This window comes from Diabrotica undecimpunctata, chromosome 7 (assembly GCF_040954645.1).
Source record: "Diabrotica undecimpunctata isolate CICGRU chromosome 7, icDiaUnde3, whole genome shotgun sequence".
In the NCBI taxonomy this organism is placed as follows: domain Eukaryota; kingdom Metazoa; phylum Arthropoda; class Insecta; order Coleoptera; family Chrysomelidae; genus Diabrotica; species Diabrotica undecimpunctata.
The window spans coordinates 59650591-59665834 of record NC_092809.1 but is presented as its reverse complement, the minus strand read 5'-3'; the positions used below and the strand labels follow the sequence as shown (position 1 = coordinate 59665834).

The 15244-nt window shown below is 31.1% G+C and overlaps 2 protein-coding genes across 3 annotated transcripts in view; both read right to left on the bottom strand.

Moving 5' to 3' along the window:
* Window positions 1–15244, bottom strand: part of LOC140445395 (uncharacterized) — a 114935-nt gene that overhangs the window by 29519 nt on the left and 70172 nt on the right. The gene's annotated exons all lie outside the window — the stretch shown is intronic.
* LOC140445396 (uncharacterized) overlaps window positions 1–15244 on the bottom strand; it is a 73055-nt gene that overhangs the window by 15724 nt on the left and 42087 nt on the right. The window contains exon 3 of one of the 2 annotated variants that reach the window (XM_072537395.1): window positions 2787–3113. The exons of the other annotated variant lie outside the window; for it this stretch is intronic. Coding sequence (XP_072393496.1) covers window positions 3082–3113 — 32 coding nt within the window. The 3' untranslated portion in view covers window positions 2787–3081. Of the gene's footprint in view, window positions 1–2786; window positions 3114–15244 lie in introns of those variants that run through there. 2 annotated transcript variants of the gene reach the window in all.

Sequence of the window (15244 nt, the reverse complement as noted above, 5' to 3'; positions counted from 1 at the left end):
TTTTCCAGTTCCCAAAAGTTCGATAACGAAGAATCTAGTGGGTCTTCAATATTTGAAAGACAAACAAGCAAAGTCGACGAAAGGTTAGGTGTGCTAGTAGGTCCTAACAAAATATAACCAAAAACGGTATTTAGGGCATCAGGTTGTCCCGCTTTACCTTCAATTTTACCTTCTAACAACACCTTCGAAAATATGCTACAACCAATTAACAAATCAATAGATTGACTACAGTTAAATTCGGGATCGGCTAACTTTAAATTTTTAATATAATTCCACGTCGATATGTCAATTTTGGTGCTCGACAAATCCGAGCAAACCCGATCTGTAATAAGAGCCTTCAAGTGAAACACCGGTGACTCCTGATCACGAGGTTGGATAGAAAAACTTATTTGACCTTGATTCAGTTTCGTTTGCATCCAATTGAGCCCGTTACCTTTAAATGAACAAAGAGTTTTAGGCCAGCCTACAAAACTAGCAGCACAATGTGATATTTCAGGCGAATTTTGTTCGACTCCCGATGCCCCTGGATTATTAGTATTTTCTGTGGAAGACTGACTATTGGAACGATTTCTATCAAAGTGCAACAAACCACTATGAAGGTGACTATTACATTTACTACATTTAAAGGCCTTTGGACACGACTTGACAGAATGTTTAGCCTGATTAAGACACCCAAAAACACGAGGAAGATTCTTTACAAAATTGGCATCTTTCTTTTGGAGATTTTTTCAAAAACAACGAGCACTGGTTTAGAAAATGACTTTGTTTACATAAAGCACAACATATTGACGACGAATTTGTAACAAAGGATGAACTACGATTTTGCCCTGGCTCATTAGAATGTTTATAATTACACTTTGGCTCTGTATAAGTTGGGGCCCGCGACGATTTCTTAGATTCACTTACGCTACTATTCAAATTATCGTAAGCAATGTACTGAGTTTCAATAAACTCTACCAATTTTTGAAATGACGTGATTTTATTCGATTTATTTTCTAACTCAAATAACTTTACTGAATCCGCGTCTAGTTTCGACAAAAGTAAATTAAACATAATAAAGTCCCAATGTTCTGTCGGAAGACATAATGTTTTCAATGCGGCTAAATTTTCTAAAAATGGATATATATATATATATAACGGATAGGATAACGGATAGGATTTGAATATCCTATAGTATTCAGATGGTAGTTGTTGTTTAATTTCGTACAGGGTGTTTCAAAACAAGATAACCCCGTCTCTAAGGTAGGTGAAAAGCTGAAAAATAATTGGGGTTTGCTTAGTAAAAAATTTTTGTAACGCCATCCGTTTTCAAGATACAGGGCGTTGAAGAAAAAAAAATTACGCATTTTTTACGATATTGCCGAAACTACGGGCAACATTGTAATGAAATTTTATACGAATATGTTTTGGAAGTTGATACATCCCATGAATTTGTTTTTATATCTGATTCTCAAAGAGGGCGCTAGTTACACGGATCGTACTAAGTATTAGTCAATATAACTTTTTTAAGAGTATAATTATTAATCCAAATTTCAAGTAAACTTAAACATCATTCAATTTTACACGAAAAAGGTACTCTTGGCAAAACTCGATACTGTGTACCGTTTTCGGAATATTTTGATTTGAAAATTATGAAGTAATAATTGATGCTGGTAGTAATGATAAAGTTCTAATAGGTATCAAAATGCCCTCCGTTTTCGCGAATACACAAGTCTATTCTTTTTTCTAAAGATTCCATTAACCTTCTAAACGGTAGGGGATCAGCTATGATGTCATTAAATTGACGTTGAATTCTTTCTTCCACTTATTGGCGTGAATTTACCTCTGTGGCATAGACTTTTTCCTTAATATACGACCAAACTGCGTAGTCCAAAGGGTTAAAATCACATGACCGAGGAGGCCAATGAATCGGAGCGTTAAATCTTCTAAAATCTCGAATAAGGAATTGTTTAAAAAATCAAGATACTACCATATCTTCATAGATATGGTAGATATGGAAGATATCACCATTTAAATTTCCAGGTAGAATATGATAACCTATTAATTTGAGTAGATAGCTAAGGGGGTTCCTAGTATCAAGAATACAGCGAAATAGCGTGGTACAGGCAAAAAATCCTTGATCGTGTAGTCTGAAGGGGGTTTGTGGATCAGCGTTGGGAAGTTGATGGGGGGCTATGAAATCATAATGTTTGGCTTTAATGGGGGGACTGTGGATCATGATTGTTATATAGGGGAGTATTAGTAGTTCTTGGAGTATCTAAAAGATCCTGTGGGTGTTATTCTGGGGGTTGGCAGTAGGTTTGGACCAAATTTCTGAATATTATGTGGGTTTTGGAGTATAATGATATACCCGACCGTTCTGGGTGTATGTATGTATGTATGTATGTATGTATGTATGTGTATGTATGTATGTATGTGTGTGTATGTATATAAAAAATAAAAACAGAAATATAATTCTAATTATTTTTATTGTTTTAAAATGTATGTATGTTTATCAGTATACTAGTTTTCTTAGAATCATACACTTTAGGTACGAAAAGAATTGTTTTATTTGATTAAATATTTACGATACAATATGTATTGTAAAAACATATTTGCTTTAAAATGTCTAGACCAATAATTTTTGAATAAATTATTAGTAAGAATATTAACCTGGTATTAAACAAACAAACAAAGTCGTTATGAATTGACTTGTTTATTAGGGAAACAAGTCAATAAACATAATACAAAACAAAGGACAAGAGGGGAAAAAGAAACACACAGTGGCGTTGTAAAGTTTAATTAATTCATCAAGCTGCAATAAAAGAAATACATTAGTATCAATTTGGAATCATAAATAAATAAACTTACTAATCTTTAAAGCCCATATTATTACTACCGGCTCTTCTTCTATAATAAAAAGCCGGTAGTTTAAAATTCTCCCAACATATTGGGCAGATATTGGAGCCGCCTCTTCTTGTCCAAACAGGACTCCTATGGGGCAGCTCCTTAAATGACTGGGTAATCTTCTTCTTAAAAACGACTTTATTGCTGCTAAAATGAGTAAAATAAAAAATTATTGTACACCTCTGAAGTTGTTGTTTATTGTGTAGTGACATAGTTACCTTCCATTTCTGAAACAAAAAAAAATGTGTTAAGAGAAGTAGTATAAATATATACAAAGTCCCAACGTGTTTTATCATCATTCAACAAATTGTAACGAGTGGTTTTGAATACTTCAATTTACAGTAAGTGCAATTAGTTTATACATATATTTTATGTATTAGTATATTTATTAATGGATAAACATTTTTACTTTATCTAGTATGTTATTTTTTTTTTGTTGTTTCGTATTTGTAACATATGTAAGGGTCGTTATTAATTTTGACATTTTCAAAATTCTTTTTCAATAATGTTTCGCATTTGTATTTACTGAAAAATTTATATCAGTGTTGTTTGATTTTTTACTTTATGTTACATTTCTGATTCTTTAAGATTTCTAACGTTACATAAATTTTTATTTTCTATTGTTTTGTGTCATTTTTGAAATCTGTTTTATTACAGATATGTCTTTAGTATAATTCTTATACAAGTAGTGCAAACATTTTAGATCTTTTTCTACAATTCTTTTATTAATAATATTAATACTATTTAGTGTTAGTTAAATTGTAGTCTAGTAAATTATTTTTAATTATAGAATATGGATCTTTTAGCAATCAATGCCAGCTGCTCAGTAAGCAGAAAAGCAACTATTAGACTACAAGATCTTCCACAAGGAGAAACGTTTAAAATCGTAAATTGCAAAATAGTGCAAACTCGATTTGGTCAAACGGTGTTGATAGAACTCCAAGAAAACGTAATATTTCTCCCGAAATATACAACAGAACACATACAACCTCATTTATTAGAATTAAGTAGCGGTAACTACGGAATTTCCTTTAAGGGACTGAAACCGGCAACTTCTACCAACTTTAAACCCTCACCTAATTTTGAATTTAAAAAATTGTAAGGTAAGCAAATTTTATTTTTTTTTGTTGTTGTTTTCTATAATCATTATAATAATTATTGCTAATATGTCGATGGAACAAATCGCTAGAACAAGTGATAACATGTTAAAAAGTGTAGATGAGGCTTTTAAAATTTTAAAAGATACGTGGCATAACGGAAAGGCTGAAAAATGGATTAAAATTATAACAAACAATATAACAGTTTGTAACAAACTCATTAAAAAATTAGTTATATCTGTCAGTATACGAAAAAAAGTATTAAACAATATTGCACAAATGAAGAGAATACGAACTATATTAAAAACAATGTTACAAAGCAAAAATAAAGAAAATGATACTAAATCGACTTTAGGAGTAAAGTGGGAAAATTTAGCATCAATTTTTCAAGGTCGCATACATACAGGAATAATTATTAATTTAATTCATAAAGATGTAAAAAAATTCTTCGAAGATGCTTTTCTTATTTTTAAGCAAAAAATGATACAATTTGTAATAAATTTAAATTCTACTAAAGTCAACTCAACATTTTGTGCCGAATTTATTTAAAAAAAACAGGACGAAGAAGTGACATCACTTAAATATTTTCATACACGCACTGAAGTAATCGATAGGAGTACTGACTTGAAGGATTGGTTTACCAATTATATTGAGGAACCTCTTTTAAACAAACTAGAAAATTTTCAAGAAAAAGATAGTGGTTACAGTCTTAGTAATATAATATCTCTTGAAATTAATGTAAACAAATATGAAATAGGTAAAGGACCGTCTTCGTTTATTCCTCTTCCTACAGAAATTTTAAATAGAAAAGCCTGTATTAATGTAAAAAGACAACGATAATGCCTGTTTTTATTGGAGCATCGTAAGTGCATTATATCAACCAGTGAATAACTTTAACTTAAATCGTACCTCCTCTTATCCATTTTATACTACAGTATTAAATACGAATTCTTTGGAGTTGCCTATGCCTATATGGCAAATATCAAAATTTGAACAAATGAATGATATTTCGGTAAACGTATTTGGATTGGAAATGAATAGAAACGGATCTTTTGTAACTGTAGTTCTAAGAGTAACACAAAACAAGAAACCTAGACATGTTAATCTTCTGTTAGTTCAAGACATTTACCTTCCAAAAGATGAAAATATAACTTCAACTGACGGTAGTGAAGAAGAAGAAGAAGAAGAAGATAATGATAATGTTGATAAAGAAGATGACAATAACGAAAAATACAAGATTAACTACCATTATTGTTGGATTAAAGATTTATCACGTTTAGTTAATAAAGAAATATCAAAGAAAAAGGTGAAAAAATATATATGTGACAGATGTTTAAATTATTTTTATTCTCAAGAAAAGTTAAATGAACATGTAACAATGTGTGAAAAAAGCAATGATTGTAGAGTCATGTTTAGTAAAAACAAAATTATTAAGTTTAAAAATTTTGTTAACAAAGAAATAGTTCCGTTTATCTTATATGCAGATTTTGAATCAATATTAAAACCTCTAAGAGAATTAGAAACGTTAGAAAATAGACAACGTTACCAACAACATGTACCATTTTCTGCAGGTTACTATTTGAAATGTTTCCATGATAATTCTTTTACATATTACAATTCTTTTCGTGGACTTGACTGTATGACTTGGTTTGCTAATGAGCTACATAAAATTGCAACGGTTATTTCATCCAAGCTAAAATTTGCTGAACCATTAAATGTAAAAGTAGATTTGAAAAATGCAACAACAAAAAGTTGTCATATTTGTGAAAAGGATTTTTCTTCAACGGATATAATTGTTAGAGATCATTCACATCTTACAGGTGATTTTAGAGGTTATGCTCACCAAAACTGTAACCTTAATTACAAAAACTCGTTTGTAATCCCAATTCTAATTCATAATTTAATGGGATACGACTCGCACCTATTAATTAGAGATTTAGCAAAATTATATCCTATAAAAGTGATTCCGTTAAACAAAGAAAAATATATTAGTTTTACCGTTTTTCATCAGAAAACCAAGATAAAATTTCGATTCTTAGATTCCTTTCGATTTATGGGATTTTCCTTAGAGAAAATGGTATCATTTTTAAATAAAGAACAACTGGAAAATTTAAAAGCGGAATTTAAGAACGTTTCTTCAGATAACTTTGAATTGTTAACATGAAAAGGAATTTTTTGTTACGATTATATAGACAATATAGAACGACTTAATGAAACCCAGTTACCTAGCAAATTACATTTTTATAACAAATTAAATGATGAGGAAATTAGCGAGGAAGATTATGCTCACGCTCAAAAAGTTTGGAAAAATTTTAATATAACGGACTTGGGATCTTATAGTGATCTCTATTTAAAAACTGATATAATACTATTGGCAGATTGTTTTGAAAATTTTCGAAAAATGTGTAATCGAACGTATAATTTAGATCCTGCACATTATTTTACACTACCTGGTTACACTTGGGATTGTATGTTAAAATATACAAAATGTCAATTGGAAACTCTACAAGATGTAGATATGTTGTTGTTTTTTGAAAGCTCTATTCGTGGAGGAGTTAGTCAATGTAGTAATAGGTTTTCTGAAGCTAACAATAAATATATGAATGAATATGATCCTTCTCAAGAATCAAAATATATATTATATTTTGATGTAAACAACTTATACGGTTGGGCACAAAGTCAGTATTTACCTTACGGAAATTTTCATTGGATTGAAGAACCTGAAAAACTTGACGTAACATCTGTACCAAGTGATTCTTCAACTGGATATATACTAGAAGTTGATTTAAGCTATCCCGTTAAACTACACGATTTGCATAAAGATTTACCATTTTGCCCTGAAAAATTAGCACCACAAAATACTAAATTAAAAAAATTGTTGACGACGTTACACAATAAAGAAAAATATATAATTCACTATGAAAACTTAAAGCAGGCTTTAAAACATGGTCTAGTGCTTACAAAAATACATAGAGTTTTATCATTTAGCCAATCAAATTGGCTGGCACCCTACATACAGCTGAACGCTAATCTTCGAGCTGAAGCAAAAAACGACTTTGAATGTGAAAATTTTAAACTAATGGCCAATGCTGATTACGGAAAAACGATAGAGGGATTACGAGGAAGAAGGGACCTGCGTTTGGTCCGAAAGTATGAAGGAAGGCATGGAGCGAAGAATTTAATTGCTAGTCCATTATTTCATAGTAGAGTTTTATTTGATGATAATTTAATGGCAATTGAACTAAGAAAATCTAGTATTGTTTTTGACAAACCAATCTATATAGGAATGGCAATTTTGGAATTATCTAAAACATGTCTTTATGATTTTCATTATGATTTTATGTTAAAACAAAATTCAATTCAACAATGCAAATTGTTATATACTGATACTGACAGTTTATTATATGAAATAACTTGCTACGATGCTTATGAACAAATTATTAAAGCTAATCTTTCAAAATTTGACACAAGCGGTTACAAACCAGATAATGTTTATAATATCCCCCTAGTTAATAAAAAAATTCTTGGATTAATGAAAGATGAAACATTAGGAAAAATAGTTTCAGCTTTTGTGGGATTGCGATCAAAACAATATACATACAAGTTATTTAAAGAAATTCCTAATGAAAATAGCAAAGAAATTTCATTTAAAAAAGCAAAAGGTATTAAAAAAAACGTTGTAGCCAAAAAAATAACATTTGAAGACTATTTGTATTGCTTAGAAAATAGTGTAAGCAAGTGCGCAACACATCGTTATATTCGATCTATACTTCACACTGTTTTTAGTATTGAAGAAACAAAAGTTGCATTGAATCCTTTTGATAATAAAAGATACTTGCTTGAAAATTCTTTTGACACTCTTCCCTGGGGTCACTATAGTATAATGCAGTAACAATTTTCTTTCAGATAATGATGATGATGAGTTTACAAAAACAATGTGTTAGAACAATATGCAAAAATATCAACAGCCTTTGCGATTTTATGTACACGTCCGGTCTACCTCAGGTATTAAATAAAAAAATTTGTAAAAAATATCCATCATATAAATTTCAAAAATTACTTGATGAGGATGCCTTACCCGAAGTAAATATGTATATGAAAGAATTTGAAAGTTATCAATGTAAGACTTGTTTATGTTATATTATAAAATTTGAATATGTATATATTAAAAAATACAATTTAAATTTATGTCAAGAATGCGCGAGAGACTTTGAAAGAAATTTAAGATTTTCAGATATTATATGTGAATACAAGTTTGTTAAGTGGGATGACCTATACAGCGAGTCTTCCTTAAAAAATCTTTTTTTCTACTCAACTTATTTTTGTCAAAATGATTTTCATGATGTTTTATTTTTTCCTACTACACTCATTTATTGCAATTGTACATTATGATTTATATTTAGAAAATCTTTCGAACGTAAAACAACAACAACAAAAAAATTACCATGCTTGTCCTTTTTACATTAATATTGTTACTAACCGTTTATACAGAATAAAAGAAAAAAAAATTACCATGCTTGTCCTTTTTACATTAATATTGTTACTAACCGTTTATACAGAATAAAAGAAAACTTTGATTAAATATGATTACTAACCATTTCACTAGAATTAAAAACTTATTAAACAATATTCTTTTGAATTATTATGTAAATCAAAAAGAATGTATTAAGTAGATAAATGTAACAAGTAGTTTTATTGGTTTTAAAAGATTAAAATCAAAAAAGGTATTTGTGATCCATATTTGTAAACAATAATAAAGTATTATAACGATTTATTGTTTTTTTTTTAAGTTATTCAATACTCAATATTTCCCCTTCTCTCTCACTTTACCAAATAAAAGGACAGGAAAGCAAATATTGCATTAGTTTGTCGCTGAATTAGAAGTAGAAACGTAAACAATAGCATATCAAAATGTGTAACTCCAGATTTCCAAATACCGATATATTTATTGGAGAACGACGCTTTTATCTAAACCCGACTAAATCAAAGTATGTCGCAGTGTGCTTATCCCACCAGTTAAATTTTGCTCCATGTATCATGATATCTGGAATAAAGGGTCACAGTAATACTGTGGTGTTAACTGAAGAAACCTGGAATCACTTGCTATCTTACAAGTCAACCATTGATGACTTTTTATCGTCCATTTACATCCCAGATTCTATCGATGCTGGTCCATTTTTTTTTGGAATTTCAACAGTTGCGATATGCTTCAGCAGTGAAAATTACAACTGGTCAGTCCCAAGTACTCCTTGGAGCCAATTCCGTTTCCACACTTTGGAGAATTCTACCACTAATTAATCATTTGTTAGAAACAACAAAAAGGCAAGAATTAGCTAATAATATAAAACTGGTACAAATGGGAGCAGTTTCGGCCAGTGATCCTATTCAAGAATCATTAGAAATTATAAAATCTATTAAATACGTAAATCCTTTATTGTATAGTTGGCTGATGGAACTCATTTACATTCATCCAGAACTTGTTCAGGAACCAGGATTGCAGTTATGACGACATAAAAAATTTGTAAGAATCAATGAAGAAGCAAACGTAGTTCATAACATGTTTACGTGGCAATTTGCATATAAATCAGCGCGTAAACCTTATTGGGAAATTTTAGCTGTAGACAGAAATCGATTCAAAAAACGAATTGAAGATGTAGAAAAAATTCTTAATCCCATATTATTATTACGTAAACATGTACAATAGAAAAACTGTTTTATTTATATAAAGTTTTATTAAAATAAAAAATTATTTGTAAATTTGAAGTTTTATTTAAAAAAAAAGAAAAATTACATTTCATTAGGTATTATATTATTATGTTCTTTTTATCGATCCAGGAATTGTTTGAGTTGGACATTCCTAACCATTTTACAAAGACTTTTGAACCTTTACGACGTAAAATACGTTCAATTAAGTAGACATCAGGATGTCTGGTTTTCTGAAGCTCTTCGGTATAGAAACTTCCATTAATTTCTTCGCCAGCAGCATCTTTGAGTAAATAAGTGGTAGGATTCGTATGTTGAACGTCTCGAATAGTAAATATTTCGTTTGTCCACAAGGGCTGGTATCCTTTGGCAAATGCGTGGCGGTATCTACTTATTCGAACAAAGTCACCCTTACGAAATTTTGGCTTTCGGGGATCAACAGTCTTCATGTGATTATAAGCAGTAATATATTTTGCATTTTTTTCGGTTACTTGATTGGGTATTGCACCTGTGGTAGAATGGCGAGTAGAATTGTATTTTTTAACCAGTTGGGGAAGTACGTCTATCCACTTGTACGATCCTTGTAGACTAAATTGTTTCCATAACATCGATTTAAGCGTCCTAATAGCACGTTCTGCAATACTTGCTTTTAAATTTGAAAAAGAGCTGTAATTATTGATATGATAGTGTTCAGTTAACCGTTTAAAATGTAAATTGTAAAATTCCGTTCCATTGTCAGTTTGTAAATTTTTTGGAATTGTGTCCAATTGTTGCAAAATTTTCTTCATGCCGCTACTGATTTCTAAACCTGTTTTCTTTTTAATCGGTATCGCCCACATGTACTTGCTAAAAGCATTAACAACAACTAGAATATAGTTGTATCCTTTATTGATTTTAGCATAGGAAGTCATAATCGCCAAATCAGCCTGTAAAAGATCATGGAGACCTTTAACAATAACCCGTCGTCGCTTATAATTTATCCTAGCAGGCTTATGCAATTCGGCAACTATTTCAGCTTTAGACATTTTTTATTAGTGGACACTGTAACAACAGTTCAATGCAAATGGTGGATGGATTGCTTATCTTGAACGCTAATATATCCCCTTTTTCAATTGACATTCCAGTCAACTGACTAAATTTATAAGCTTTATTATTTAGCAATACATCTCCGTCAGCTGAATAAATAGTAAGACTTTCAATTTTGCCATTTAAAGGAAATGTAAAAGATGAAAGTCCGTTATCTAGTATATAATGCTCCTTATTCAAACTTGTTTTCTTTTCTCCTCTTATACGAATCAAATGTTTAACATGATAATCAAAAGTCTCGCAAATATAAAATACTGAATTAAAGCGAGGAGTATCTGATGAAGATACAATATCATTTTCAGAAAAAGTGCAATTGCTTGAATTAAGGTAGTGTTGATTAAACTTGTTGAGCGGCATAATAAAACTGTAAATCAAACAATTAGTTTCTTAATATTGTTCTGAAGCTATTTTCTTGTGGCATTTTAAATTAATTTATATTTAAATGGGAATAAGCCACAATTAAAGGTTAAAATACGTTTATTGACGTTTCAATTTCCACTTCGGAAATCGAAAAAGATTTCCGAAGTGGATATTGAAACGTCAATAAACGTATTTTAACCTTTAATTGTGGCTTATTCCCATTTAAATATAAATTAAACAATTAGTTTGAGATATTTATACGCTTATTCAATTTTCTGTAATGGACAAAGAAGTACAAGTTCCAAAAATATTTTATCTGAGTGAAAGTAAGAATTGGGTGGCAAAAATTGATTAGGAAGCAAATATTGGAGACTATCGCCTTCATTTACATCATACTTTTTGCGTATATCAAGTTCTTGAACTATATTTTTATTTTTATTTTTATAAATAAGTTTGTACGATTCTGGAAACAAGCTAATATTTGTGATAGTGTCTCTTACCCTAAACGTGTAAGTAATAGTGTTATTATCTAACACAAAATGAGCTTTATCAACAAGGGAATTTTTAATACCTCGAATGGTAATGATACAGGTACTATAAAAATCACTTGGTGTGCAAATGTAAAAAAGAGAAGAAGAAGAAGAAACAGACGGAGAAGCCGAAACAGTTTCGTTGTCAGAAGTACAACTTGTAGACGTAAGGTAATGTTGGTTGAACTTGTTAAAAGGCATTGTGTTAATAAAAAATATTGATCGAAAACCGCATATTTATGTAATAATTCCACCTTCACGTAGTTCTTCTAGAATAGAAACCATCTCGTTATTATGACCAGTATTTCCGGCATTTTGAGAAGATATTAGTAATCTTAACCTATCAACAAGTTCATTATAATCATCAAAATATTTATAGTCAATGGGATTTGTATCATAAGACATTAGTGTCATTTTTCCTCCTTTTTTGGTCGCCATTTTTCGAGTAAGTACACCAGTTATAAGGGAAGATGGAATGGAACCAGATCTAGGACGTGTATAAACATGTAATTGTGGTTTAACGATAAAAAGCCATTTGTCTTTTATATCACTGGAAAATTTGCGAACTGGTAGGTCCTCCTTATTTTCTCTTCTATATGCATTGGTTCGCTTTATAATATCTATATAATTAGTAAGATCTTGTTTTGTATACGAAACGGGATTCTTCAAAAATAGCAACTCATAAAGTCCGACAGTACCTCGATAATTAACTTTTTTTATCTTTAAATTAGCTCCATGAAACTCAACGTCTGAATCTCCAATATAAAATTTATCCTCAATAGGATTATGAAAAATTCCTAATATATGATCGTACTTGTTGGAAGTATCCCGCACAAGTCCCTCGATAAACTCTCGAGGAACTGGAGATGTAAATTGTTCGAAATATTCACGAAGAACATTTGGGTTGTTGATTGTTTGATAAAATTGAGATAGAGTATCGTCTATAAATTGATCCTCTCGAGTTCTATCTGGTAACTCTCCACTTTCATTTCTTGTTTCGTATGTTGTTTCGTTTCCGATAAACTGAGTGGGTTCTAGTTGAGTGCTATTATATTCTAGAGGTGATACAAATGACAATTGTCCGAAAGTCGAAGGACTTTTTTTAATAGGACTTATTTTATCAGATAAGTTAAGATATTGTTTTTTAGATATATCTTCTGGTTTAATAAATGGATTTTTTATTGATTTGTCGCCCAATGCTGTTACTAATTCCTGGATAGGTTTAGTAAGGGGTGCGTAGGATTTTTCCAATTCCACTTGCGATTTGTCGTCACCACTTTTTAAAAGTCTAAATTTACGCTTAATGGCTCGACGTGATTTTACGAGTTGTTTTCCCAGTTGATCGTTCATGATGTAATAAACTTTAAAATACTGTTAGGGCTTTATATAGCAATCAAACCCTTTTCTATATCTACCGCAAGAAACATCACAATCTTTATCGATTACAAGAAATCCAAATTTTTTATCCCAACATGAAGATGTCATATCTTTAAACTGTTGCCAAGTCATATGGATATTGGCGTGTTCTAAATATATGTGTTTTAAATTGGTAGTATCTTGTGGAAAAATTATTAAAAGATTGGCGTTATCGCGAATTAGCTGTTTTGGAATTACCGAGTATGTCTGACAAAGATAAAAACAATCTGTATGTTTATGCCGACCAAAACTAAAATAACTACGTATAATGTTTTGATCACAAGAAGCGACGTCGTCAAATATAATAACTGAGTTGTTTTTAATATTTTCCGGATGTGGTATATCTTCAGCGTTGCTGTACTCTTGATATCCAATTTCTAGCAATGGTTCAAGTACTGATCGTAGATACTGATATTTTGCTTGTTGTAATGATTTGGAATACAGGTAGACATTTTCAAATTTTAATCCGTTAGGATGCTCCAGTAATGCTAATAGCACATTAGTTTTTCCCGACCCACTCGGACCTACAATAAGTGCTCTTTTCGAATCTCCTCCAAAGATGGGACCATGTTTTCCTACAGTAGGTATAGTTCCTAAATCATAGTTAGGTACGGGCAGGGATACTTTTTGTCGTTCGATCTTCATGACTTACAATGAAGGTATAAAAGGTGTGCGAGTATATATAAAGAATCACATACTCATGAAAACTGTCAGAGCTTCACGAAAACGCACAGGAAAAGGTCTGATAAATAGCTTGATTAACAAGCTACCTTTTGAACTTCATATTCCAGGCGGCTATTCTTATTGCGGACGTTAGTATTACTTTTTATCTATTTAGATTAAAACGATTTCTAACTTTGTTGTTATTTTAGCTGGAACCAAATTAAAAGAACGACTCGCACGAAGAGATCCTGGGATTAATCCTTTGGACGAAGCGTGCAAGGAACACGATATATCCTACTCCTTAAACAAAGACATTGGTGATCGTCACAGAGCTGATCAAATTTTGGAAAATAAAGCGTGGGAAAGGGTAAAGTCCAGGGACGCTAAGTTAGGGGAAAAGGTCGCTGCTTATTTCGTAACTAACGTAATGAAAGGCAAACGCAAACTTGGAATGGGTCTCAAAAAAAGACCTAAAAAACGAGTTATTCGTGCACCAAAAAAAGGTGGATTTCTTCCACTACTCTTACCAATATTGGGAGCACTCGCTGGTTTGGGTGGGGGAGTTGCGGGCATCGTAAAAAATGCAAATGATATCAAGGCAAGCCGTGAACAACTTGAAGAACAACGTAGGCACAATATGGCAATGGAACAAAATCAAAAGACAGGCTCCGGGTATTACTTAAAGCCATATAAGGGCTACGGAATGAAGAAAGTAGTAACAAAGAAACGATCAAAGGGAGGTAAGGGTTTTTACCTAAAACCTTTTTTAAAAAACTCCCGGTAAGGTTACCTGACAAAATTATGACCAATGTTGATCTTCTCAAATATGTAAAAAAGCTTGAAATTCCTAATTTTTGTGGAATATATATGCGTGATTCATTGCCGAAAAAAATAAATGAATATGAATCAGCTATTATTAACCTTGACAAACAATCTGGAAAAGGTACACATTGGACCGCTTATACGAAAAATAAAGATTTAATTACGTACTTTGACAGCTATGGTATCTTAGCTCCTCCTATAGAGCTTGTTAAATATTTTCAAAGTAACGGTAGGGTAAACATCAAATATAATTATGAATCAGTACAACCCTTTAACTCTTACCACTGCGGACAGTATTGTCTGAAATTCTTATATAATCAGTACTATTAAAAGGTTTCATTTTATCATCAACCTTTATTGTGAAATGTCGTGTACATTTACGTTAAGCGGTGCATCTTCAATTTTAAGTGCACAATTTAATCCACCCATATATTTAGAGGAAAATTCGGAATATGAAATAGGATTATCAAATTTTGAAACATTTAATACTATCCCTAATGTAGACAAAACTAATAACATGCTCGTTTGGGGTGCCGAGAATAAATTTAAATATAAAATTCCCACAGGAGCTTACGAAATGAACGACCTTATAAAAATAATTAAAAATAAGTTTATTGAAGGTAATGAAACAATAATTCATATTACTGGAGATCCCATAACTTCACTAATTTCCTTGAAAAG